The 26,626-nt window shown below is 34.9% G+C and overlaps 1 protein-coding gene across 10 annotated transcripts in view; it reads left to right on the top strand.

Moving 5' to 3' along the window:
• Positions 1-18,700, top strand: part of LOC145316586 (uncharacterized) — a 28,292-nt gene extending 9,592 nt beyond the window's left edge. For 7 of the 10 annotated variants that reach the window (XM_080157201.1, XM_080157200.1, XM_080157202.1 and 4 more), the window contains 3 exons: positions 5,350-8,181; positions 9,927-13,930; positions 16,087-17,911. In XM_080157201.1, the coding sequence (XP_080013327.1) occupies positions 5,350-8,181; positions 9,927-13,930; positions 16,087-17,790 (8,540 nt within the window). In that variant the 3' untranslated portion in view covers positions 17,791-17,911. Of the gene's footprint in view, positions 1-5,349; positions 8,182-9,926; positions 13,931-16,086; positions 17,912-18,037 lie in introns of those variants that run through there. The other 3 variants (XR_013878583.1, XR_013878581.1, XR_013878582.1) reach the window with 3 other exon arrangements.
• The last annotated feature ends 7,926 nt before the right edge of the window (positions 18,701-26,626 follow it).

The raw sequence follows: 26,626 nt of genomic DNA, 5'->3' as shown, positions 1-26,626 counted from the left end.
AGAGGCAAATAGTTTTTACTACTTATAACTACTCAAAAAAATTTAGTGCTTTATCGTCATTTGGTTGTCCCTCTGGATATCTAAACGATGATCTCCAAAAAGTTTGTAAGTTTGTACGTGTGTAACAACATTTTTAATTTCATTTTTCTTCAACATCTTGTTAATTGTCACATTACATTTTTTTATTCTAACTAACTTTTGCTATAAGGATGGTTTTTATATTTTTAAAATCGTCTAATTGAGCCTAATCAATCATGGACACAAAGGACGTCCGCTTGCGTCCGTCCGTCTAAGTAAGTTAGCAATAAAAACTCTTACTTTGGCTTTAGTATAGCTAGAATTTTTTTGTAAGTTTTAAGATCGTCTGACCATATCTAATAAATCTAAGACACTACGAACGTCCGCCTCCTGTCCGTTTGTATGTCCTTCAGTTTGTACCTCTGTCCGTCCATTTAGGTAAGTTAACAAACAACTTATATTTGGCTATAGAATGGCCAGAAGAAAGGTTCTTACAGTCATCAGAGAGTATATTGCTATTTGTCTTGTTTGATTCACAAGAAAAAATATATGACTAAAAATATTTAAAAATGCGTCCCAGTCGTTAAAGGGGGGAGGTGGATGTGCCACTTTTTGAAACCAAAAGTAAAACGTGCATGATCTCAGCCCATAAAAGATTTAAAACTCTAAAATTCTGCACAGCAGTTGCTTTTTTGGAGAACAATATGGAACTGTGAAGAAACGGCGGCGGAACCGCCGCTCCCGCCGAAAACCGCCGTTTCCCGTCGACATTTTTTGCCTTTTTTCACCAAATTAGTCAGTTCTCAATAATCTGAGATAAACTTTTTTTCTTATAAAAATTTCTCTTATATTTTCACGTGACACTTGTAATATTTCAAACATGTCAATATGAAAAAAAAATTGCAAGTGTAAAATCTTACAAGTGTCAAGTGAAAATATAAGCGAAATTTTTATGAAGAAAAAAAAGTTTATCTCAGATGATTGAGAATTGTCTAATTTGGCGAAAAAAGGCAAAAAAAATCGGCGGTTTTAGGCGGGAGCGGATTAATTGTCTATTATGGCGAGAAAAGGCAAAAAAATTGCGGGAACCGGCGGTTTTCAGCGGAAGCGGCGGTTCCCAGGGAGTAAGGGAGGGGACAATGGATCGAATATTCAATTTTTAAGGAGTCTCAGACTTTGGGGACTGGCTTAAAGGGAATGTGCACGAATACAGCAGATTCTTACTGATTTTGGGGACTTGCGCATCAATGCCCCGCTAACTAGCTGAGCTAGTTTTGAATATGCAGACAGAAAAGTTTGTTATTTATCGCTGGTTTTAACAAATATTTTTTCCCAAGAAAATGTCTTTTCATGTATAGAAACTCTACTGTGATATTTATGTATTAAATAATCTAAGAACCGCTTGAATTTTGGGGTCAGTTATAAATATATAAGAAGGGTTGTGGTAGTTCTAAACAAGATTTTTCTAGTGCTTAATTACAGAATGTTTACTACATTGTGATGTGTTGATAATTTAATTTTCAAGTAAATGATTTTTTTTCTTAGAACTAATTTTGTTCTAAATTTGGTTACCATGATCCCTTAACAATTTTGGTAAAATTTTCTTGAAAAATCTGGTTTTTATTGCTTTTCAGCGAACCCTCTTAAATTGAATTAATTGCCCATTGTCCCCTCCCTTACTCCCTGGGCGGTTCCGCTGCCGTTTTTTCACAGTTCCATATTGTTTATCACAAAAGCAACTGCTGTGCAGAATTTTAGAGCTGTAACTCTTATGAGCTGAGATCATGCACGTATTACTTTAGGTTTTAAAAAGTGGCACATCCGCCTCCCCCCCTTTAACCATTTTTCTTTGGTTGAAAACTTTTTTTGCTAAAATTATTTCAAGTCTTTCAAGGAAGTAGTACGATGTCTTTTGTCTGTGTGAATTAAATTTTGCTTATTACTACTAGTAAGAACTTGATCAATATAATTTGACTCAAATCAAAATTATGTTAAAAATTCGATCGTAGTTTCATTTTTATCCAGTTTTAAAATTCTATCATAGTTATTTTTAATTTTATACGCTGATTAGTTCTTACAAACGAGGAGCTTTCTCATTTAAGGAATAAATTGACAATATATCAGAAGGGGGGGGTTTTTAATGCAACCATCTCGTAATCAGTGAGCAAATGGCACTTAGAATTCGAATTTCGAGCTGAAATTTTGCATGGGTAATCCTTGGTAGGTCTATTTTCCCTAAATCGAACAAAAAGTTGGAAAAGTAACGGCTGGCGGCTGCAGCTCAGCCGTTTAGCCGTTTTTAGCCTATTTTTAGGGTAAATTCATCATTATTTACGTAGGAATCAACTTTTTAAAACATAGTTTTGGTTTAATTCATATTAAATGATAGCAATAACCATTTTTTAAATTTCTAGTACCAGCTGCTAAACGGCTAGAACCGGCTGAAAACGGCTGGGAGCGGCCAAGAGTATGAAAAGTAGATAGGGCTTGTGACATGTCTAGGGGTAGGTTTTTATTGGTGCTGAGCTCAAAAATACTACTAAAAATAGTGACGGCCAATCCATATGGCAGCTGGGTAACAGCTGCAGCTCAGCTGCGAGCGGCCAAGAGTAGAATGAGTAGATAGGGCTTGTGACGTGTCTAGGGGTAGGTTTTTATGGGTGCTGAGCTCAAAAATGCTACCAAAAATAGTGGCGGCCCATCCATGTGGCAGCTGGGTAACGGCGGCAGCTCAGCTGGGAGAGTCCAAGAGTAGAATAAGTACATAGGGCATGTCACATGTCCAGGGTTAGGTTTTTATGGGTGCTGAGCTCAAAAATACTACCAAAAATAGTGATGGCCAGTCCATGTGGCAGTTGAGTAATAGCTGCTGCTCAGCTGCGAGCGGCCAAGAGTAGAATGAGTAGATAGGGCTTGTGACGTGTCTAGGGGTAGGTTTTTATGGCTACTGAGCTCAAAAATGGTACCAAAAATAGTGGCGGCCAATACATATGGCAGCTGGGTAACAGCTGCTGCTCAGCTGCGAGCGGTCAAGAGTAGAATGAGTAGATGGGGCTTATGACGTGTCTAGGGGTAGGTTTTTATGGGTGCTGAGCTTAAAAATGCTACCAAAAATAGTGGCGGTCCATCCATATGGCAGCTGGGTAACGGCCGCAGCTCAGCTGTGAGAGGCCAAGAGTAGAATGAGTAGATAGGGCTTATGACGTGTCTAAGGGTAGGTTTTAATGGGTGCTGAGCTCAAAAATGGTACCAAAAATAGTGGCGGCCAATCTATATGGAATCTGAGCAACAGCTGCAACTCAGATGGGAGCGGCCAAGAGTAAAATGAGTACATAGGGCTTGTGACGTGTCTTGGGGTAAGTTTTTAAGTGTACTGAGCTCAAAAATGCTCCCAAAAATAGTGGCGGCCAATCTATATGGAATCTGAGCAACAGCTGCAACTCAGATGGGAGCGGCCAAGAGTAAAATGAGTACATAGGGCTTGTGACGTGTCTTGGGGTAAGTTTTTAAGTGTACTGAGCTCAAAAATGCTCCCAAAAATAGTGGCGACCCATCCATATGGTAGCTGGGTAACGGCTGCAGCTCAGCTGGGGGAGGCTAAGAGTAGAAAGAGTAGATAGGGCTTGTGGGCTGTAGCTGTTACCCAGCTGCCATATGGATGAGCCGCCACTATTATTGGTAGTATTTTTGAGCTCAGCACTCATAAATACCTAACCCTGGACACGTCACAAGCCCTATGTACTCATTCTACTTTTGGCCGCTCCCAGCTGAGCTGCCGCCGTTACCCAGCTGCCACATGGATGGGTCACCACTATTTTTGGTAGCATTTTGAGCTCAGCACTCATAAAAACCTACCCTAGGACACATTACAAGCCCTATCTACTCATTCTACTCTTGGCCGCTCCTAGCTGAGCTGTAGCTGTTACTCAGCTGCCATATATGGATTGTTTGCCACTATTTTTAGTAGCATATTTGAGCTCAACACCCATAAAAACCTACCCCAAGACACATCACAAGCTATCTACTCATTATACTCTTGGTGGCGCGCAGCTGAGCTGCAGCTGTTACCCAGCTGCAATGTGGATGGGTCGCCACTATTTTTGATACCATTTTTGAGCTCAGCACCCATGAAAACCTACCCCTAGACACATCACAAGCCTTATCTACTCATTCTACTCTTGGCCACTCGCAGCTGAGCTGCAGCTGTTACTCAGCTGCCACATGGATGGGTCACCACTATTTTTGGTAGCATTTTTGAGCTCAGCACCCATGAAAACCTACCCCTAGACATGTCACATGCCCTATGTACTCATTCTACTCTTGGCCTCGACCAGCTGAGCTTCGGCCGTTACCCAGCTGCCATATGGATGGGCTGCCACTATTTTTGGTACCATTTTTGAGCTCAGCACCCATAAAAACCTACCTCTAGACACGTCACAAGCCCTATCTAATCATTCTACTCTTAGCCGCTCGCAGCTGAGCAGCAGCTATTACTTAACTGCCATAGGGATTGGCCGAAACTATTTTTAGAAGCATTTTTGAGTTCAGCACCCATAAAAACCTAATCCTGGACACGTCACATGCCTCATATTCTCATTCTACTCTTGGCCTATCTCGTCTGAGCTGCGGCCGTTACCCAGCTGAGCTGCGTCCATTACCCAGCTACCATGTGGATGGGCCTCCACTATTTTTGTTAGCACTTTTGAGCTCAGCACCTATAAAAACTTACCCCTAGACACGTCACAACTTCACAAGCCCTATCTACTCATTCTACTCTTGGCCGCTCGCAGCTAAGCTGCAGCTGTTACCCAGCTGCCATATGGATTGGCCGTCACTATTTTTAGTAGCATTTTTGAGCTCAGCACCCATAGAAACCTACCCCTAGACATGTCACAAGCCATATCTACCCTTTATACTCTTGGCGGCTCCCAGCCGTTTTCAGCCGGTTCTAGCCGTTTAGCAGCTGGTACTAAAAATTTTAAAAAATGGTTATTGTTATCATTTAACATGAATTAAACCAGAAATATGTTTTAAAAAGTTGATTCCTACGTAATTCATGATGAAATTGCCCTAAAAATAGGCAAATTACGGCTAAACGGCTGAGCTGCCAGCCGCCAGCCGTTACTTTTCCAACTTTTTGTTCGATTTAGGGAAAATAGACCTATCAAGGATTACTCATGCAAAATTTCAGATCGAAATTCGAATTCTAAGTGCCATTTGCTCACTGATTACGAGATGGTTGCATTAAAAAACCCCCCCTTATATTTAATTATTTTCAAAAATTAAACCTTAAACTTTAAATTGAAAATTAAGATTATTATTTATTTTCAGGTATTATGAACTTTAACACAGAAGCGAACTCTCCAGATTTTGACCAGAACGCCCTTGATCACATCCTCTCTGTTCTTTCACCCGAGGAGGAAAAGGCCCCCTCCACTGGTCTTTCTTTTCCCTCCTTTCCCACCACGGCTCCAAGTTTATCGCTCTCCCCAGCTATCTCACTCGGTTCTCAATCTCCATTCTTGGGAATTGGAGGCAGTAATCTATCAAAGTCTCCGCTGCAGCCAGCTCTTTCCATAGCTCAGGGTCAGTCGCCAAATCAATTATTATTGTCACCACTTGCAACAAGCCAATCACTACAAACGTCTGCCAGCCAATCACTGGCGATTTCGTCGGCACAACCTGTTAGCCAACCAGTCATACCTCCTATTACCACAAGTTCACTTCTCCCAACATCAAAATCTGCTGCCCAATTTATAGATCAGCCATCCATTAGTAGCAAAGCTTCCACATTACAAAAACCCCAAGCAAATATAACTTCTACAGTTGTGAAAACAAATAATTCAAATATCAAGACAAATAATGTATTATCGACAGCGCAATCAGTGACTGAAGCAAAAGGAAACGAAATATTAACGGCGCGCACAGCTGACCCAGTTTCTGACAAAAGTTCTGAGCAAACAGATAAAAGAATAAATAGACAATCTAGTCAATTAAATTGTTCATCATCGCCTTCTATAGTTAAATCTTCACAAACTCCATTAAAGACCAGTATTAAGTTACCACAGCCTTCAAAGCCAAAACTGGCATTGAAAATAGTGTCACCAAGCAATACTAAAACATTGCCTACAAAAGTACCTGAATCCAAACTGTTGACAAGTAAGAATGAGAGTGTTGCTAGCACTGTATCAGTGTTAGGTACAAGTACTACAATCACAACCACCACAGTTTCAACAGTGTCTCTGTCTAGTCCATCACCAGGGACAAGCAAGTCGCTTGCAGCCTCAAGTCCAGCAAGGGCAAGTACGTCTGTTACAGTATCAAACCCTACAAGGACAAGCTTGTTGTCAACTAAAACACCAACGCCGACGTCTAAACCCCCTATTCCTACATTAAAGATATCCACACCACTAGCCAAAGCAGGCTCGAGAAGAGCATACAAACATTTTGAAGATCAAGGTTTTCAACTTGAAGATTTTGAAGAGTTCACTGATACTAAAGATGCAGATTTTGTTGAGCCTAAAAGTGCAAGCAAGCGAGGCCGACCAAAGAAGTCAGGTACAACATCAACGACACCTCCGCCGCCAATAGCTGGTGATATCCAGCCTCATAAAACGGACAAAGGGCAGTGTCAACATTTTTCTAAACCAAACGAAGAACAGGACGGAAATGAGCCTATTGATAACAAGTTTCTATCCCGTAGCCTGTCAAGCATCAAACAGAGATTAAAGTTACTTGGTAAAGACATGATCACGCCGAAAAAAGGAAAACGTTCAAAGAAAGTGGATTCACCTTTTACTTTAAAGATCAAAAAAGATGTGCAGGGCAAATGGCAAATGGATTCGACACCTAAAAGTGAAAGAATTATTCTTAAGATTTCAAGTGCCAAAAAGAAGACTCCAACTTTAAAGATAAAACCTATCGAACGGAACTGCGTTTCAGAGAAACCCATCGGATTGAAAATAACTTTGAAAGGTCGCGCAAAAGTTGCTCCACTTGAGGGAACGCCAAAGTCTCGTTTTGTTCCTGAAGGTTGGGTGAGCTTTGAAAAGGTTCAGACAGAGATACTGCCAAAGCTCAAAGAAGAATCTCCAAGTTCAGAAACTGAAGATGCCACCGCTGACCCAGACAAAGTAACACCTCTTGACGCTAAAACTGAAGATAATACTAAAGAAGATGAAGATAAAACAGAGAAAGCATCACTTTCGCTAATGAATGCAGAAACAAATGATGCAAAATCACCTACCTCCAATGCAGTAAGTGTCGTAACAACTACCGTAAATTCACTCTGTGCCTCTACAGATGTTATAACAACTAAGATACCCAACGCAACAATAGTGACAACAACATCTGCAAGTGTTCCAACAACCTCGCCAATTACCACAACAGCCAGCACTGTCACAACACAACCACAGACGCCGACAATTCAGCATAAGCCCAAGATTTCGCTTAGAACCGACCTTTTTGAGGTTAAAACTGAAAGTTCGTCTACAAACAATAGTTCAATCCTAAGATCCAAATTGAACAGTGGCCGAAGAAACTTAATGGATTCAATAGACAATATGAAAGATCAGAAATCACCTGGTTTTAATGACAATAGATTGGTAGTGTTGAACCATGTTACAGAGAAGTTGTCTGACCCCCCAGAGTCCTGGTTATCCTACTCTGCCTCACTACAACAACAACAACAACAGCAGCAACAGCAACCAGAAAAGAAACCATCTAGTGTTCCTAGTGGACAAGATGAAGCTAAGTCTCCCATTGTTTCCTGTTATTGTTGTCCAACCCGTGAATGTCGACGAAAAGGTCTAACAGCCTTTCCATTTGGCGATCATACATCCAAAGATCCAAACTTGATGTCAACCCTAGAAAAGTCATTACTGTCTATATATGCAGATAAGGGAGGATTTCTGAACCCACTTGCTCAAGGCAACAATGTTTTTGGTGCCGGTTTTGGCGAATTTGATCCAACAGCCCTTGCTTCACTGGCCTGCCTACAGTCATCCCTTCTGGGTGGAAGCAGTGGGCTACTTGCTGCAGCAGCTGCAACCTCGAGTGGAAGCCCTACTTTGCCTGGTTTACCTGGAAAATCTGGGCTAGAATTAATGCTTGAGAATGAAATGCTTAAACAGTCTAAAGAAAAGCAAATCAATTCTAACCAAGGTAATTTTTGATAGCGAAGCTACTATATAATTTGGAATGTATGTATGTCCGTCCGAAACATTTTGGGGGAAACATGATTTTCTCGGGTCCTATTCAAGATAGACAGCTGAAATGTTTAAGGATTAATTAAGTTCACATTCTACACATTTCTATCAAGTTTCATAAGGATTTGCTTATTGGTTTTCAAGTTATCATGATATTCTTGACACTTATTCGACGGCTAAAATTTGTGGGGATTAAATAATTGAGGTGGTAAATACGACAATCGAAAGCTATTCAAATTACTGACAACAAACATTTTATTATATACCCCTAAAAACGCCTATTAGTGGGAAGATGAAAAAAGTACCTCCATAGATTATGACGTCATACTATTTAATAACCAATGAGGCCAGCATAAATTTTACCATTGGTCAATTACAGTGTATACTGTCCTCTCCTTGGCTATTCTATCGTATTACATCATAATCATCTTTTATTAGTGGACAAAAACATTCACTCTGTCTGTAATGCTCCAAAAGACCATTATAATTTTTTTAAAGGTTTCGTGATTTATTTTATGAAGGTTATGTTTTTCATGACACTGATCTATGGTTAATTTTTTTCCAAATATCCATCCATGATTATTGAGCTTCGCTATTTAAGAATGTTGTCATCTTTGTTTAAAATATATTTTAGTTATGAAGATAAGCAAAACAAAAAGGATAATATTTACATCGTGTTGTCTTGCAAATAATATTTTTATTTTCAATTATAAAACATGATTTAATAACACAAAGCGGGTGATTTTTTTTCGCAATGTACCGTAGAGGTGTGTGTTTTAAGACATTGAGATAAGAGTAGAATTCTAAAATTTGGCATGTCAGTTACTTTAATGGGATATAACGTAGATTTATGGGGAGAAAAGGTCGCCGCTCCCGCCGAATTTTTATTCGCTATTTCTAGCCAAATTATACAATTTTGAATCATTTGAGATAAGCTTTTTTTATAAAAGATTTTCCATGTATTTCCTCCTTTCACTTTGTTTGGTAGAATTGGAAGTTTGTCTGAAACGATTCAAATTTGTGTAATTTAGCGCGAAGAAAACAGAGAGAAAAAATTGCGGGATATACCGATATTCGGCGGCAGCGGCGGGTTTGTCACAGTTTCGGGAAACGGTGGTTTTGGGCAAGAGCGGCGGTTTCGCCGCCGTTTCTCCAAAGTTCCATATTGTACCTCTTTAAAGCACCTGCCATGACAAATCTCAGAGCTGTAACTCTTTATTTAGTTGAGTTCCTTTGACTTTTAGTTTTGATTTCAAAAAGTGTCACTTCCGCCCCCTCCCTTTTAAAGCTCTACTTTTTTTAAAACGTCTTAAACACGCACCATTACCTACGGAATATTGCGGAAAAAATCACTCCCTAATTAATCATCATGATGATTGTCATCCTTACTTTATAAAAAAAATGTAGTCCTATTTTTCACATGAGTAGAGTACCTATCGAATACTATTTTATAGAAAGTTAGGATTCTTTGGGTTTTATGCTGTATAAATAAAAAGAATATAATCTCTAGGGATGCTTTCTAATGGTACCCATAAAATTTATTGGATAACTATGATCAGAGCAACATGAAAATGAAAAAAAAAAATGTTATTTTCATTACTTATTTCACAATCTCTTTATTGTTAAAAAAAAAACGTTCTATAAATGTAATACAAATACTTTTTCTCCATTTAAAAAAAATTAATTATTTTTATTTTACAGGAAAAGTGAAGAAGAATGCAACATTCCACAGCAACAATGATGCGCCAGAACAAAAAGAATTGGAAAGACAAGACAGTCTAGAAAATATATGTAGCGTGCTGCAAAATTTTGCACAGAAGAAACAGTCCAGTCCAGAGAAAAGTCCCGGACAAAGCAGCAGTAGATCCAGTAGTAAGCAGCCAAGTAAACAACAATCAACTCAAGAACATGTTCCATCTGTTTCCTCTTTGTTGTTATCAAACTCATCATCCAGTGAGAGATCATCGCCCTTATTGTTAACATCTTCATTACCAAATGTAACACCAGCTTCATTATTAGGACAATTTTCATTGGCTAGTTTAATTGCCCCTGTTTCTAAAGAAACATACTCATCCTCAACTCCAGAATCTCCATCTAAAATTGTTACACCAAGATCTAGTACTTCTGAAAATGTGGTGAATGCTTCAACTAGTTCATCCGTATTAGCCAAGACATCTCAATCACAACTTCAACATTCCATTGAATTCCTGCAGAAGTCAACAGTTCCTAAGGAAACTACGAAAAGCTCAAACTCAACCCCCGTATGTTTAGAACTACCACTACAGACTAATAACTCTCAATATCAAGGCTCAATTTTTGATGCTGTTGAAGAGACTCCCATATCCACAATTCAATTTAAGACACAAGAAAAAGAAAAATTTGTTGAAACCCCCAGGTCTGATAAACAAGACAAAAGCAAACATACTCTTACTATTCAACAGCTTTTAAATGAAGCTACTGATGCTAACAAACCTAAGGAAAAAGTTATTTCGGACCAAAACTCATCAAAGATTAATATGACAACAACCAGTGAAAGGGAAACTAACAACCAAACATCAAATGAAATGCTTGATACCTTAGCTATGTTAGAAGATCTTGAAAAATCAAATGTTCTCTCTGAGATGTGTAAAGTTTCAGAAGAAACAGTGTCGAATAAATTACCTTTAGTTGATGGAGCATCTGAGCCTTTAAATTGTCTGGAAAGTGCATATAATGACGTTGATGATAACCTGAGAACACCTGAAAAGGCACCTGAAGATGAAAATGAAATAGTTTCTCAACACCAAACCTTGGTAAATGAACCCTCTCAGATGTCCACTCAATTAACAGCATCTACGCTTCAACCCAATGATTTTGAATTGGAAAGTCTTCCAAGTGAAATATTCGCACCTTCAGACCAAGAAAGACAAGACACAATTGAAGTTGAACCCATTTCTACATCAATAAAATCGCCACTAGTTTCAGAATCTTTGGAATCAACATTAGTTCCGTCAATTTCTGTTGAGTCTGTAATAAGATCTAGCAATATTATTGAATCAGAACCAGAGCAAAGCATCTTGTTAAATAATCAAATAGAAATGCATAATAAATCAGCAGCCACTAAACAGGTTGATGTTCCTTCATTGTCAGATAACCAGTCGAGCTTAAATAATCCAGATAATGACAAACCACCAGAAGAGACAACAATACAAAGTTTAGCAGCGGAACCTATTCCTCAATTGGATGATGTCAACTTGTTGTCGCATACAGGAGAACAAATAGAACCCGGTCATTTAATGCAAGATATTATATCAAAAGAAACTGGTTCTAGATCATCTCAGCCAATAGAAAACTTTGACCAATCACACAATATTATTGACAATACCTTAGGATTGAGTCAAGAAAGGGTAGATTCTAGCGAAAATCAATCTTCAAAATTAAACACAGGCGCTGCTTCAAATCAATCTGAAAATACATTGCTTGACATGGCAGCTGATGACAATCAGGTTTTGAAAGACTTCGATAGCTTTGAAACATTTGCGGCTATTCAAAATCTATTAGCTGATGAAGACTTAAGCAGTGATTTTGTTGCTGAAACTTTGGGTGATACTGATGTAATAAATAAATCTGTTGATATATCAGTTAATGCACAACTTTTAAATGACAATGAGTTGACAGATTTACCAGATGTTTATTTACAAACAGAAACAAAGTCTACACATCCTACCAATGAATGTTTTCCTATTGCTGCTGAAACGGAAAGTTCTAAAACTAGTGATATGATTGAATCAGGTACAAATGATCAAGCAAAGGCCAGTGATGCGCCAGTAATTGAAAAATTAACTGAATCTTCATATCAAGATGCACCTCAATTTGATGTTGGAAGTGAACCAAAATGTGCCATAGCTCAAAATACCTTACTAAGTGTTAATACTGTTATAGAGCCGCCTACTCAAATCACAGTACAGTTAGGAATAAATTCAAACATTGGAGACTCTGCCAAAGATGACAACCCTAGTAATTTGGTTGACAGTTTTCCAGCAGGCGAAGCACCGTCAGAAAATAAAAGTCAGAAATTTAGTGATACAGAAACTTTAGTAGATTCTGGACTAGAGTCGGCTGAAATAGGTAGTTCTCACGAAATTGAACCATCGCAATCTTTATCAAATCAGACTTCTCTTCTTTCAGAAACTCTTTCTATGGAATTATCTCAGCAACCTTTATCTGAAAGTTTGAATCAAATTGAAAAATCTGAAGTCACAAATGTCTCACAATCTGACAAACTAGATGACAATAGTTTTGAACCTGCTTCTATTTCTGATTCAGGCAAACTTTTTTCAGAAATGTTAAATCAAGATGATAATTCTGTCCTAAGTTTTAATAACGTTACAGAGCAGAGAGGAACTAAAAGAAAGTCCACTGAAACTATGGAAGACCAAACTCCCTCAAAAAAGTTTCGCCTTGATGAGCCAAAACAATCTGAAGAACAATTATTTGAAGACAATACTGTTCCTATGCCATCCATAGAAACGGAGAACGAAATATCCTTGAACAAATCAGACTCTGTAACAGCATCAAAAAACTTGGAAAATGAGCCTATTAAAGATAACCACGAAACTTTAGGAGATACTGATATCGTAAACACGATTGAAAAAACTTTGTCTGGGAAAGATTTAGATTTTAATGAAGAAAAAATTATTTCAGTAGCCAATGATTTCACTCGCCCCGACGAAAGTACAAATTCTTTTTTAGGCCAAACAAGATCATCTGAAGACATATTTCAAGTGGATAAAGACGTAATTTTTAACCTCGGTAGCAATAATGATAGTAATACTGAGGTTTCTTTGGATGATACAATTGAGTTGGAGGAACAAGACAATGAAGATTCAATCAGAACAATCTTGAACGTGTCTGAAAGTGTAGAAAATGTTTTAAGTATTGAGACTAATGAAGTTGTTGAAAAACTTGCTTATATTCAACATGATGTCAACAATGATCTAGTGGAGAATACAGAGTTACATCATACCACTTTAGAACATAGTAATGAAGACAAAGTAGCAGATGAGACTTCTAGTCTGTTAACAGTTGAGTCTACAAACGCAGAAAACATCCCAACCAGTCATCTTGGGGCACAGAATATATTACAATCTAAAATGGAAACAGCCACCCAAGAAGTTGATAAATTAGAATTAGACGATACAATTAAAATGGACGATGAAAATCCCTCATATGAAATTGAAGATGCTACTGTTCAAGAAGAAATGGGAAAAGTTAACATAGATTCTATGACTGAACATCACCAGGAAGAATCTGATTTAACTTCAGCACATAATAAACAGGCTGAAAATGTCGAGGTTTATGATGATAAAAATGATGATTGCCAAGAAGAGCATGAAAAGTTGGACAGTGAGAAAGAAGAAAATATATTAGATATGAAAATACATGAACAAGATGATCCTGAAAAAAAATCCATTGGAAATATAGAACAGCCCATTGCAAACATAGCAACAGCCAAGGGCGAAGTTTCAGATTATCTAAATATTGATAAGGATGATGATAAGATTGATGAAAGCACACACAAAGAATATCTTGAAACTACTACAGAAAAAGGCCATATTGAAGAAAGTTTGCGGTCACCAGAAGCACGCTCAGAGCCAAGTTTCGCGGAAGTCATGATTGCCGTAATCAAGTTTATCCCGGATGATGAAGCCTTATATCATATACAGGTAAATTAATTTTCTTACTGAATGCATGTATGATAAACAGGAATGACTACACCCATAAAAGCGAAACTCAACAAATCCGTCAGACTAAGGAACCTTTAAAGATATATGCCTATATTTAGTATTCAATGTTATTTAGAAGTTTTGAAAAATAGTGCATTGTTTATCTTGACAAATTACTTAAATGCAGGTTTTTTTTATGGACATACTTAATTTAACATAAGACTGTCTATAACAAATTAGTAGCTGTGCAAAACCCGGCCCGTTTTAGAAAAATTTTGTTAAAGTTTTGGCCCCCAGCCAAATTATGGTTGATTTTTTGCAAAAACAAATTACTCATGCAAAATATTTTTTCTGTAATGCAAAAATTGTGATGGTACAAGCACTGCAAAGTTTTTAAAATCTGCAAAAAAAGACCTGTTTTTAAAGCTCTTTTACCATCTCAATTTGAAATATTTTTACAAATTTTCAATTCTAGTGTGTCAATATAAACCTGAAATTTACCCAAAAAATGGGAGCCATCCAAATTATAACATATGAAGGAAGGACACAAGTGTAGAAAGTAATCCTTTAAAGTAAAAATTGCCAAATTGCATACATAAATAATAGGGTTGGGCATTACAGAAAAATATTTTGCATGGGTAATTTTTTTTTGGCAAAAATCAAACATATTTTGGCTGGGGGCCAAAATTTTAACAAAATTTTCTAAAACGGGACGGGGTACTGTGCCCCTAGCATCTAGGAACTCTGTTTTCAATGTAAAATATCCTAAAACTATCCGAAGGCTTAAATATAAAAATAAAATATCTTTAAACCTGCAGAACGCTATTAGTTTAGAAAACTTAGGTTTCTGACAAAAAGATTACTTCTTTATATATTACGATTGTCCTAGGGATTAAATATCTGATGATAAACACATAAATGTTTTACATAGACTTTCTGGTAATGATTATACAGTAAGTAAGCTTTCTAAACTGTAATTAACTTTTACAGTTTTCATTATACATAGTTAGAAATCGATTGTACTTTTATAAAATGCCTAAAGGGGGGGGGGGGTAATGCAACCATCTCGTAATCAGTGAGCAAATGAACTATTATCAAGGCAAATCATCACGAAACCTATCTTCACATAATACTCTTTGCTGCTCCAAAACGTTTTCAAACGGTTCTAGCCGCTAGTTGCTAGTACTAGAAATCTAAAAATGTTTTTTTTATATCGTTTCACATGATATAAAGCAAAAATATGTTTCAAAAAGTTGATTCCTACATAATTTATGGTAGATTTGCTACAAAAATAACCAAAAAACGGCTAAACGGCTGATCCGTTAGCCGTTACTTTTTCAACTTTTTGTTCGATTTAGGAAAAATAGACCTACCAAGTATCACTCATGCAAAATTTCAGATCGAAATTCGAAGTCTAAGTGCCATTTGCTCACTGATTACGAGATGGTTGCATTAAAAAACCTTAGCGTTCAGAGTTATCCGTTACGGACGGATCAATCTTAAATATAAAACATATTCGACTTGTATAACTTTGGCACACTTGGTGAGAAATTTCAGCTCCCTCTCTTGATATACATAAGATATTACAAGTGGCCATGGATTCTCATTTCTTTCCACTCAAGTGTATTTAATAATGTCTCAACTTAAATAAGGGTTAAAAAGAAAAAGATATTTTTTTTAACTAACATGTAGGTATATATTTTTTATTGAGTTACAAAATTTATAGCTTTGTTTGCACAATATCTTATTGGTTTTACAACCTTCACACATGTATCCATAAAAGTCATCCTATTTAGAAAATATAAATCCCGTAATTTTTCTAAAAAGACATTTACATAGCTAGGTATAAGATAAAATAGTAAGTTATGGTTACGTTATACTAAGCAAACGTCAATTTATTCGAAGACTTGATGGTGTTATGGTGCTCCTTTACAGTAAATGCTTTCGTAGGTCTTGGGAGGGTTTATAACTTTTTTTTGGGAGAGCACCTCCACCCTCTCAAAAGAAATTAAAACTTTTTTCTAATTAAAATTTAAGTATAGTGTCGACTTCCTCCATGTGCCATTAGAGGCCTATAGAGGCGTAGTCGTTAGTTTATATAGTAAGGTTTTATACAGTATCTCGAATTTTTTTTAAATTTTCACTTATTTTTGTAGGATTTATTACCCTCCACTCCGCCAAGAAGACAATCAGATCCTGGCAAAAAATCTTCCAAATCAAGTGAAACTAGTCCTGATGGCTCTAGGAGTCCGGCAAAGCTTGTACCAGATACTCTTGATGATGATGAAGAAGATGTATTTCCTGATACGGATGAAGTTGAAGAAGAGAAAGTTAGAACTGTGGGAATGATGAGAAAGTTGAGCAAGCCGGTCAAAAATTCATCATCAGCTTTAACAAAAGTTATGAAGAAGACTATACAAAAGAAGTCAGAAAATTCATTATTACAAAAAAAGTTACAGTCACTAAAGAAGGATATAAATGCTGCACCTGGAAAAATCAGACGACCACCAAGAGAAGTTTTTCTTACAAATGCAGATTTAATTGACAACTCTCCATTTAAGAAACCGCCAACTCTTGGGGGAGAAGAAAAGCGAGAAGTTCATGCAGATGACGGCAATCGTCAGATTCTAGAAAGTATCACAACAGGTGTAGCGGCTAGACGCAAGAGGCGGGCCAGCAGCTCTAGCACGGTGTCCAGCACCTCAGACTCCGTCAGATCTAGATCCAGAACTAGACACGAAAGTAATTCTAGTCATGCTTCAGATACATCCAGTACTAGGAGCACTAGAAAAAGTTCCTTGGTCTCAAGTGACGTTTGTGCTGCTACTTCAAGCAAGGCGCTTTTAAAATCACCAGAAAATAAATCTACTAAAGCCTCTGCTACTGGAGAAAAAAAGGAGACTTTGAAATCTGCCAAAACAGAAGAATTAACATCAGCAAAAGGATTGACAAAAGCCAAGAAGAAATTGTTTGCATCAACAAAAAAACTTCTTAACTCCAAGAGTAAAAATGACACAATCAAATCAGAGGGTGATGAAACAGAAAAGAAAACTAATCTCAATACCAGCAAAAATAACACAGGATCGGCTAAAAAGAAAGGGATTGCTTTAAGAAAACAAGAACCTAAATCTGCTGAAAAGAAATTGAAGAAAGATGAGGAAAAAGATATTACTATGAATAAAAAAGAAACATCCAAAGCAGCCAAGCTAAAGAAGTCAGTAAGCAAGATACAACATCTTAAAAAGGGTCTGAAAAGAAAGCATTCAACAACATCAGTTGATGTCCAGGCCAAGAAGAGGAGAGTTTCAGTAGATATTAAAACTGGATCAACTAAAACAAAGAAAGATGAAGACATTGTAACTAAAGATTCAGGCTCACCAGCTTCAAGTGATTCAACCCATGGTGGTGATGATACTGACACGGAGGAACAAACTGTTGTTCATGTTCAAGTTGATGATGAAATAACACTTTGTATCTCTGATTCCACCTACTCAGAATATCAAAAAATAGAAGCCAATGGACCAAGTCCTGTGAAGAAAACCAAACTTAAAAAGAAGAAAAGCTCCGTTGGACTTAATAAAGTTCAGAAAAGTACTCAAGATGATAAAGAAAAAACTGCTGCTTCTGTCAAATCAAGCAAACAAGGAACACAAAATCTAGCAGAGAAGCCTTCAAAACCATCAGAAGTAAGTTCCCCAGTCTTAAAAAAAAAGAAAAAAAAAGTTGTTGAAAGTGAAGGGGATCCTACCAACTCAGCTGCTGGTCTGAAGAAGAAGAAAAGAAAAATATTGAATTCAGTGTCAGGAGTTAGAAAAGGACGTAGTGGAGCTAACACAAGAAGTACAAACATTCATTTATAGTGAACAGTTCATCTCTTTATTCTTTCTAACCATCTTCTTATTTTAACATTGTATGTTGTATTATATTTACATAAACGTGATACTTACAAATCAAACTTATTCTTCGAGTTCGTTATAACAGGTTAGGAGAGTACAATGATTGATAGCTTACCAATAATATATATTTCAATCCGTCGAAGACAGAATTTTTACTTTAATAATTGGAGAAAATAAAATTTATCTTTCATTGTCTTATCTCTTTAAAAAGGTTGTTTTACTTATCCCCCTTTCCCTCGCCCTTCTTTAAGAACGTCTTTCCCTTTTATTATTTTTTTCATTTAAGATTTTTTACCTAAAGCCTTTTGTTATATAATTTTGTAGTTTAAAGATATTAGATATTGTTTTAATTTGTCATGAGTATTCATATATTAATCTATTGTATTCATTTTAAAAAAAAGAAAATTAGGTATTGAAATAAAAACTAGCTTTTTATTTGTATTCAATGTATTTTTAAAGCAGCTATGATTTTTTTAAAGCAAATATATTCGCAGCATTTATTATATAATAAATAATATATTCCTTTTCTTTCAATTTTTATTGCTTTACAATGTATTTGGTCTCATTGTTAAATATAATATGTACAGAAAAACTTTCTGCAAATTAGGAATTAATGTAATTAGATTTAGTTAGTTAAATGTTAATGTTAAGACACTCTAAACAAAAAATTTACATTATTGTATATTTAGTGACTATTATTCTATTTATAATGTTATTATGAATTTAATGTTTTCTCTTGTGTAAACTTTAGTTTTATCAAATTGAAGCTGTTTGTGTAAAAAGATTATGTAATTAATGAATTGTTAAATATCAATATATTAATATTATAATTAATAAACAGACTGATAAATATAATAAACGCCTTAAAGCAAAAGTTTGTTATTTTTTATGCCTTTTTGAAAAAAAAGTATCTAGTTTTCACTTCTTCCAACAATTCAAAAAATATTTCAATGCTTTCTCGCCATTTGTTTGGCCTCTGGGACATCTAAAACGCTGATTCCCGATAAGTCTATCACGCCAGGCTACAATTGAATCAAGTAAGTGCCGAGCTCTGGGACCTATGTATGGTAAAATTAGACATAAAACCATAATTATTCCAGGTAAAATTGCTTATATCACAAAAAGACGATTTTCAAGTCTTGATATTTTCAAAACTACGTGGTAGAAAATTGAAATTCTTCCTAATATATGTCATATAAATATAGTTAAACCCATTAACTAGCAAAAAAATATGCGGTTTACTAAATTTAGTTCAAATGCATTTCGTGAAACTACCCCTTTGAACGAAAAAATTTTACATTAACTTACAGGTTTCTATTAGATATTTTTTTGTCTATTACAATAGAAAGATGTCATAACTGTTTGTTGTAAAGATGTAGGTAGTATTTTGGTCAAGAAAAACACTGAATTGAGTGGGGTACTAAAATTTATTTTGCTATGTAATATTTCTCTTTCAATTTCCCTTCTGTCTTTCAATATATATTTCAAAAAGCTTTGCTTCTATCGGAACTTGTCTTAATTCTGTTCTCAATTAATTCGTTTCTTATATTTATAATAAATTCATATCCCTGTGTTAACTGTTCACACACCTACGAACGTAACCGTGCAACTCTGCAGTGGGGCAAAGATAGCATCTATATATTTATGCTATAAACCAAAAAAAATTAAATAAGGTTACATTAAATTGATGCCTTGATATATAGACTAAATACAATAGACAACTTTTTAATTTACAGAAAAGTGGAGTTTTAGAGGAGCGCCTGGTCTTAAAAATCCTTTTAGGTTTAAAAATAGTATTATTTTACCAAAAAAATCTTAGTTTGTTTACTATGCATAACTCCAAAATAGGCCTGTTGATAATTTAAATCTACATATTTTTTGTTTATTTAATTTGCCCCACATTGCAATGGAAGTCAAGACATTTTCACATAAATTTATTTTCATATTTTTTCTTACTGATGTGCTTTTTTAAAATCTTTATTTTTGTTGGTTATTGCTAATGCTATTTTTGGACATAATCGTTCTAGTTACTTATATAAACTTGATGATGTTAAAATGAAAATAAATATCAAGTTATCTTTATTCTTTTTTTAGTTATCTCAAACTCTCAGCTGTGATCATGTGTATTTTATGCACTTTTTTAGCAGTGAATTAAAATAAGATAATTTCTAAATAGAGAAGGATAATGTTCATAAAGCCGAAATAACAATCTGCTAATTTAAAAACACATACATTGAGTAAATGAAACAATATAGTTTCTAAAACATTTTATGTAAACCTTATAAGGATCTGCTTGAAAGTATAAGAACAAAATTTAGAGAAAAAATACAATTACAGAGTAGCCTTGTTAATATAAAGTCTTATTAACTGAAGCATAAAATAAGTAATATTATATATGATATTATATTCAGGGTGACCACCATGTACGTTATGTTCAATATGTTCATATTGAACACCATTTTAAACTGTTTTTAACCTATTTTTTTATCATATATCAAAAATATACTATGACACCAGTAGAATCAGACTGCAGAGCCCAAATTTGAATTAAGTCCCCAATAAACTTTTTTTGGGGGATTTAAAAATCAATTTTATATGTTGCTGTGATCATTTTGATGAAAGCAAAAGCATTTTTTAGTTTGGGGTTTAATTGTTTATTACAGAACAATTTGATGTGATTCAGATTATATCAATACAATAATAAAAACTCTACTCTGTTCGATGCAAATAATTTTTTTCTAAAACAATAATTTATATAGAAGAAATTTAACATTAAAATAAAACATATTATTCTGAAGTCTGAACCAATTACAAGTCTTGTTTCATTTCAGTTTTTCACAATTCAAAAAAGAGTGTTTTCACAAAGTGACTTATTTCCAATGTAGTTAAATAATTTTTATTTAATTAAAATGAAAAGAATGAAAACTATATACATAAAAGATACATGCTTTTTAAAAATATTAAAAAAAAATAAGTTTGAATAATCTTATATTTTATCATATTTGTATATGTGACAAAAAAAATTGTTGTATTGCGTAAACGTTTGTTGTCATCTTTCACTATTTAACCCTTTACAGCCAATTTTTTTTGTGTTTTAAATAAGTGATGGAAAACAAGCACGATAAAGTTAATTCATTAATATATTGTAAAGAATTAAGTTTTTAATGAATTAACCCATTAGTGCCGAACCGGGCATCAAAACCCGGTTCCGAAAAATGGAAAAAAAACCGGTTTCCGGCTTCATAATTGCATCATTCTCAGAATGAATCCCCCCTCTACTACCCTGACTTTCATTTCCCCCTGGAGCAGGCAGTTTAGCTTACTTCCGTTTGCTGGTATAGCTCAACAAAATTTGAAAATCATGAAAATTCAAAATACCCCTTCTAACTTTTTTGTTTTTATAGTAAAGTCGCTGATTTTTTTTGTGAAATCTAATGTTTATTGACAAGTACATCTATTTGTGAATTCGTTTTATTCAAATTATAATTTTTTATATGATTTTTTTATCGTTTTTTTACGCCCTATTATGACCCGGTTCGGCTTGGCCATAAATACCCGAAAATTTTAAAACCCGGCTCGGTTTCGGTTTTTATTACCCGGTTTTAACTTTTCAACCAATAAAAATAACAGTTTACGTCATTAGTAAGGGTTTGAGCCACCCTAATAACCCTAGTAATCTCTATAGGTGTCACCCAATAGTTTTATGCTCGTTTTCTGATATGTAACACCCAAATTTTATATGTTCTTTTTTTGTAGTGTGTGTCTTTTAAAACTTCGAGCAACGGGTTTTTTTACCCGAAAACGGCGGCACCTATAGCCGAAACACTAAATTTGAAATACATCGCTTCGTATTATACTTGTAGCTCTTTAGATTACATGAGGTTGTGTAGTTTTCAATTACGGATCGTATCAAAGTTCTAAAAAGTGTTCATCTCACTTTTGGCGTTCAATAATTACATTTTTCGATTTTTGGTCAAAATAACCGGGTTTATACAGGTCAACCGGGTTTTAAAACTGGGGGAAAGCACCAAAAACGGGTGTTAATGCCTGGTTGGTATTTATGGCCAAGCCGAACCGGGTTTTTTTGCAACTTTCCTGTGCACGCCACTAGAGCAAAACAAAAAAATACGAATTCCGTTTTGACCATTATAAAGCTTCCCTGAAACTTACAGCTCGATCGGCCCATAAAAGTGGCGCTCGGCACTAATGGGTTAATTTAGATGAAATCAAAAGGCCTAATTTTACTCTATACCAGAATACTATATATATGAAGCAAAACACTCTAAAAGCTACGAATTTTACCCAAATAAAAAAAGACCTTTTGCTCTGATCAAAAAAGACCACAGCAACAGTAAAATTAATTTTTAAATCCCCTCAAAAAAGTTTATTGGGGACTTAATTCAAATTTAGGCTCTGCAGTTTAATTCTACTGGTGTCATAGTATATTTTTGATATATGTTTTAAAAATAGGTTAAAAACAGTTTAAGTTTTTTTGGTACGTTTTTGTACGTCATTGGTTTTTGTGTTCAATATGAACATTTCAGCATACGTTATTGTACGTTTTTCTGTAATGTATGATTGTATTTCTTAAAACTATTATAAAAAAATTTCTGCGCGCTTCGCGCACCATTTTACAAATTTATCCTGGGATCTATGACATCATTGTGAAGCTTCCATAAAATGACACCATGGAAACTGTCCCAATTTTGTATAACTTTTGCGGAACATGTTCCAGTTACGTCATATTTTTCTTTCCCGAAAAAGGGAAGGGGGAAAGAAAAAAAAGGGAAGGGGGGAAGAAAAAAGATATGGGAGAAAAGGGGGTTTTCCCCATCTCTTTTGAAGAGATTTTCTTCCCCCCTTCCCTTTTTTGGGAAAGAAAAATATGACGTAACTGGAACATGTTCCGCAAAAGCAGGGATAAGGGATGGGAAACGTAAGAAAATATTATTCCAGGCCTATTTTCCAACTAGGCCTAAAAAACTAGTTTCGGGATGACGAAGTAGTTAGATTTGAAAACTATGAAGAATGATGAAATAGCTATTATATGAATGCAAAGAAAAAAAGTATAGAATAGAATTCAGGTAGTTGATTTCACCTATCATAAAATATAATAAAAACTTTTCAAAGAACCAATATGTTAGTGGCTTTAAGTAGAATCCCGTTATTACTTTGGCACCCCCCCCCCCATTTAAAAAAAAGTTTTTTTTGAGATGGTTAAATCTGATTTATTTTCAAACATTTTAAGGGGGGATCTACTTCACCCCAAAATTTGTATATAGAAATAAACACCGCTTTAGCTCCCCAGCTTTAATAAATAAATTAAGTAGAATTGAAAAAGTACATGGGTAACATTCTATCAACTAATTGTTCCATAGCAAACATATAAATTAAGAATTAAAAAAAAAAATTTATTTTACGTTAAATATTAACAGAAAAGTTCAATTAAGTGTGCAATAATTTTTACCAAAATTAATGAAATTTTTTTTTAACAAAACAGTACACTTTTATTTACATATTGAACTAGTTTTGTATTTGTGATCATTTAGATGGGTTATCAATTCCACATGAAATGTAACTTTTAAATTGTCTAAAGACATGAGTTTTTCACATTGTTCTAAAGTATAAAATGTTGAATCCTACTCAGTCTTCAAAAAACGATCTCTCAATTTATGTTTTGCTATATGGACATTTATTAATGTGTAAATTTAATAATAAGTTGATGTGATTGAACGTCATATATATTGTTGTCATTCTAATAGCAGAAAGTTTCCATTGTTGTCTTTCTAATAGCAGAAATTTATGTTTGGTTGAATTAATTTAGCCAATAATGAACTGGGGGACGCATTTGTTATTAATTAATTGGTTAATGCTAAAAGCAAGTTTCAGGCTATTGGATATTGGCCTACAGCCAATGAGGAACTGGGGGAAATGAGTTGATTTTATAGGCAAAAAAGAAAAGTTGCCCCATCACTTTTAAAAGGAGGCTGAGACCTAATTTTCGGTCAGGTTTCCCATCCCTTATCCCTGCGCAAAAGTTATACAAAATTGGGACAGTTTCCATGGTGTCCCATAAAATAACTATACTCAATCAAACATTTCAGTAAATATCAAAAAAAAATCCTCTAATTACAAACCTTGCCAGGACAAATGAAAAGTTACACTTTAAAGGAGTGTTATATACAGTGTGTTTTTTTTATGAGAACTTTTTTGAAAGCAATTTTACCCCACTTATAGTTATCAGAATTTAATGATTAATGGCTTATTTTCTTCGTTTTTTGCGGCAATTAATAGAACAACAAAAAAATATTTCAGTTTTTATTTAAAAAGTACAGTAAAATCTAAAATTCAAAACTTAGGTGTCAACATCTAAAAATGGTTTTAGCGCATTTCTCTTATGCTCAAATAATCAACCTTTTGCAAGAATGGCTGCTAAACACTTCAAAGTTGAGATATAGAGCTAAAAATAAATGTATACAGATACTATTAGGGACATGTACTAGAACATATCAAAGTTTGAAGGTCATATCTCAACCAGGGAGGGAGTACTGGCCCCCCAAAGTCGACAACAGAAAATCCATTTTTTTTAAGAAAAATGCGCTAAAACCATTTTTATATGTTGACACCTAAGTTTTGAAATTTAGATTTTACTGTACTTTTTAAATAAAAACTGAAATATTTTTTTGTTGTTCTATTAATTGCCTTTAAAAACGAAGAAAATAAGCCATTAATCATTAAATTCTGATAACTATAAGTGGGGTAAAATTGCTTTTAAAAAAGTTCTCATAAAAAAAAACACACTGTATATTTGTTCATCAGTTAGCGAGATATTTTTTAGTTGATTTTTGTGTTTTCATGTACCTATAGGAATGAGATACTAACAAAGTAGAACAATGTCTCTCTGTCTATCCGTCTGTCTTAAGCTTAAGATCTCGGTAATTGTTGAACCGATTGGGTTCTACTCTTCAGGTAATATACCTACTGTTCTTGTTGTGGTTTTAGGCTATTTATTTGGGGTTTGGGACAACCCCAACTCCCCTACAAAAAAGCAAAAAATCCCCCCTCCAATAAAAATTTTCTATTTTTTAAAATTTAACAAGTAGGTAAGTGTTGTGGGGAAACTTTCTTTAAAAAAAACCACTAATTTTTTTTCTTTTTAAAAGCGAAGCTTTTCTATAATTATGGTCAGTCTGTACCGACCCTAATTATTCATTTAGTTAATTTAGGCATGTTAGAACTAACCTATTGATTTCAAATTTTGCATGGTGATTCCTTTAGTAGTTAGGTGCGATTTAGAAAGCGTAGCAACTCTATAATCGTTACTAGTATGTACTTACGTACGTCCATTCTAAACATGTTGATTTACTTTTTAAACAACAAATTTTTAAATGATCTATTCATCCGATTGTTCTGATTTTTGGTATATTGATTCCTGACAACAAAGTATAATGTTATAAGGGAAGCAACTCCATACCTAGTCCTTAAAATGTAAGTATGTCCATAAACATTATCCTGTATTAAGCAGTTTTTTCAATTTACTTACATTTTTGCTTCGACTCTTATACATTTATATTCTGATTATTCAGTACTGACACTATACAAGTATGACCTACCGTTTCAGTGCTTCGCTTTATGGATGTTGTCATCCTTGTTTTTTTTACAAATTACGAACGAACAATTTTATACCTATAAGAGGGAGACTTTCCAATACCTCTTTGGGTGACGCTCCTAGAGGCTAGGGGCAAAGCTGCTGGAATATTTCATCATACATAAATAGATGAAAAAAAACTTCATTATGAGGTAGGTACTTTTTACATGATTAAATTGGGGTAAATTTTCTTAGGGGAGGTAATTAAGGGGGGGTAGTAAACACCCAAAACAGATTTCAGGGGGGTAGAAAAATTGCCACCATGCTTCGCGTGCCATTTTATTGTCCCCAACCCCTTCACAAATTGAGTTTTTTTTATACCCCCCTCCAAATAGTAAAGGCTGGACAACCTTGGATTAATACTTCTTTCTATATATACTAGCGGCTACGCCTCTAGAGGCTTCTAGGGGGGGGGCACTTGAGGAGAAGGGAATTGAATTGGATAACCCAATTGCTTAATTTAGATTTTAATAGAAAAAATTAAAAATATATTTGGGAGGAGGATTTTTTTTTGGGGGGGGGAGGGGTTGACGCCCCATTTTGATTTTAGTTTAATAAAATTTTAAGAGGGGGGAATTTTTTTCTAGGGGCGATTTCTCTTTGGAGGGTGGTGGTACCCTCCCCCAAAATAGTTATTAACCTTCCCGGGACCTATGAGAAGTTACCTTGTTAAGTTATTGGAAGGAATATGGAGGGCAGAAAAATAGCCTAAAACCATACCCGGACTCTTTATAAATATGTAATAGCCTATAACCATCTAGGGACCTATAAGAAGCTTCCATATAAAAGAGGACCACATCGGTTCAGCGGTCAGCGAGATCCTTCCTACAAATAAAAAAGCTTACTTCTATAATATAATAGGATATCAATTCCCTGAAGAGTAGATCCCAATCAGTTCATCATTTACTGGGATCTTAAGCTTCAGACAGACATAAAGACATTGTTCTACTTTGTAATATATATATATATATATATGTGTGTGTTTTATGGTACGTTATTGTACGTTATTTTTTCAAAAAATGTACGTTATTGTGTTCATGTAATTTTTTTGTAGTACGTTATTTTCAATATTAATATCAAAAAGGCGGTGGTCGCCCTGTATATTATGCAATTGCACACAAAAACTTCACTTTCATAGCTTTTATAAAAATC

Source organism: Acartia tonsa, chromosome 4, assembly GCF_053477335.1.
Source record: "Acartia tonsa isolate MP-2025a chromosome 4, ASM5347733v1, whole genome shotgun sequence".
Lineage (NCBI taxonomy): Eukaryota > Metazoa > Arthropoda > Copepoda > Calanoida > Acartiidae > Acartia > Acartia tonsa.
This window is presented reverse-complemented; position numbering and strand designations above follow the sequence as displayed.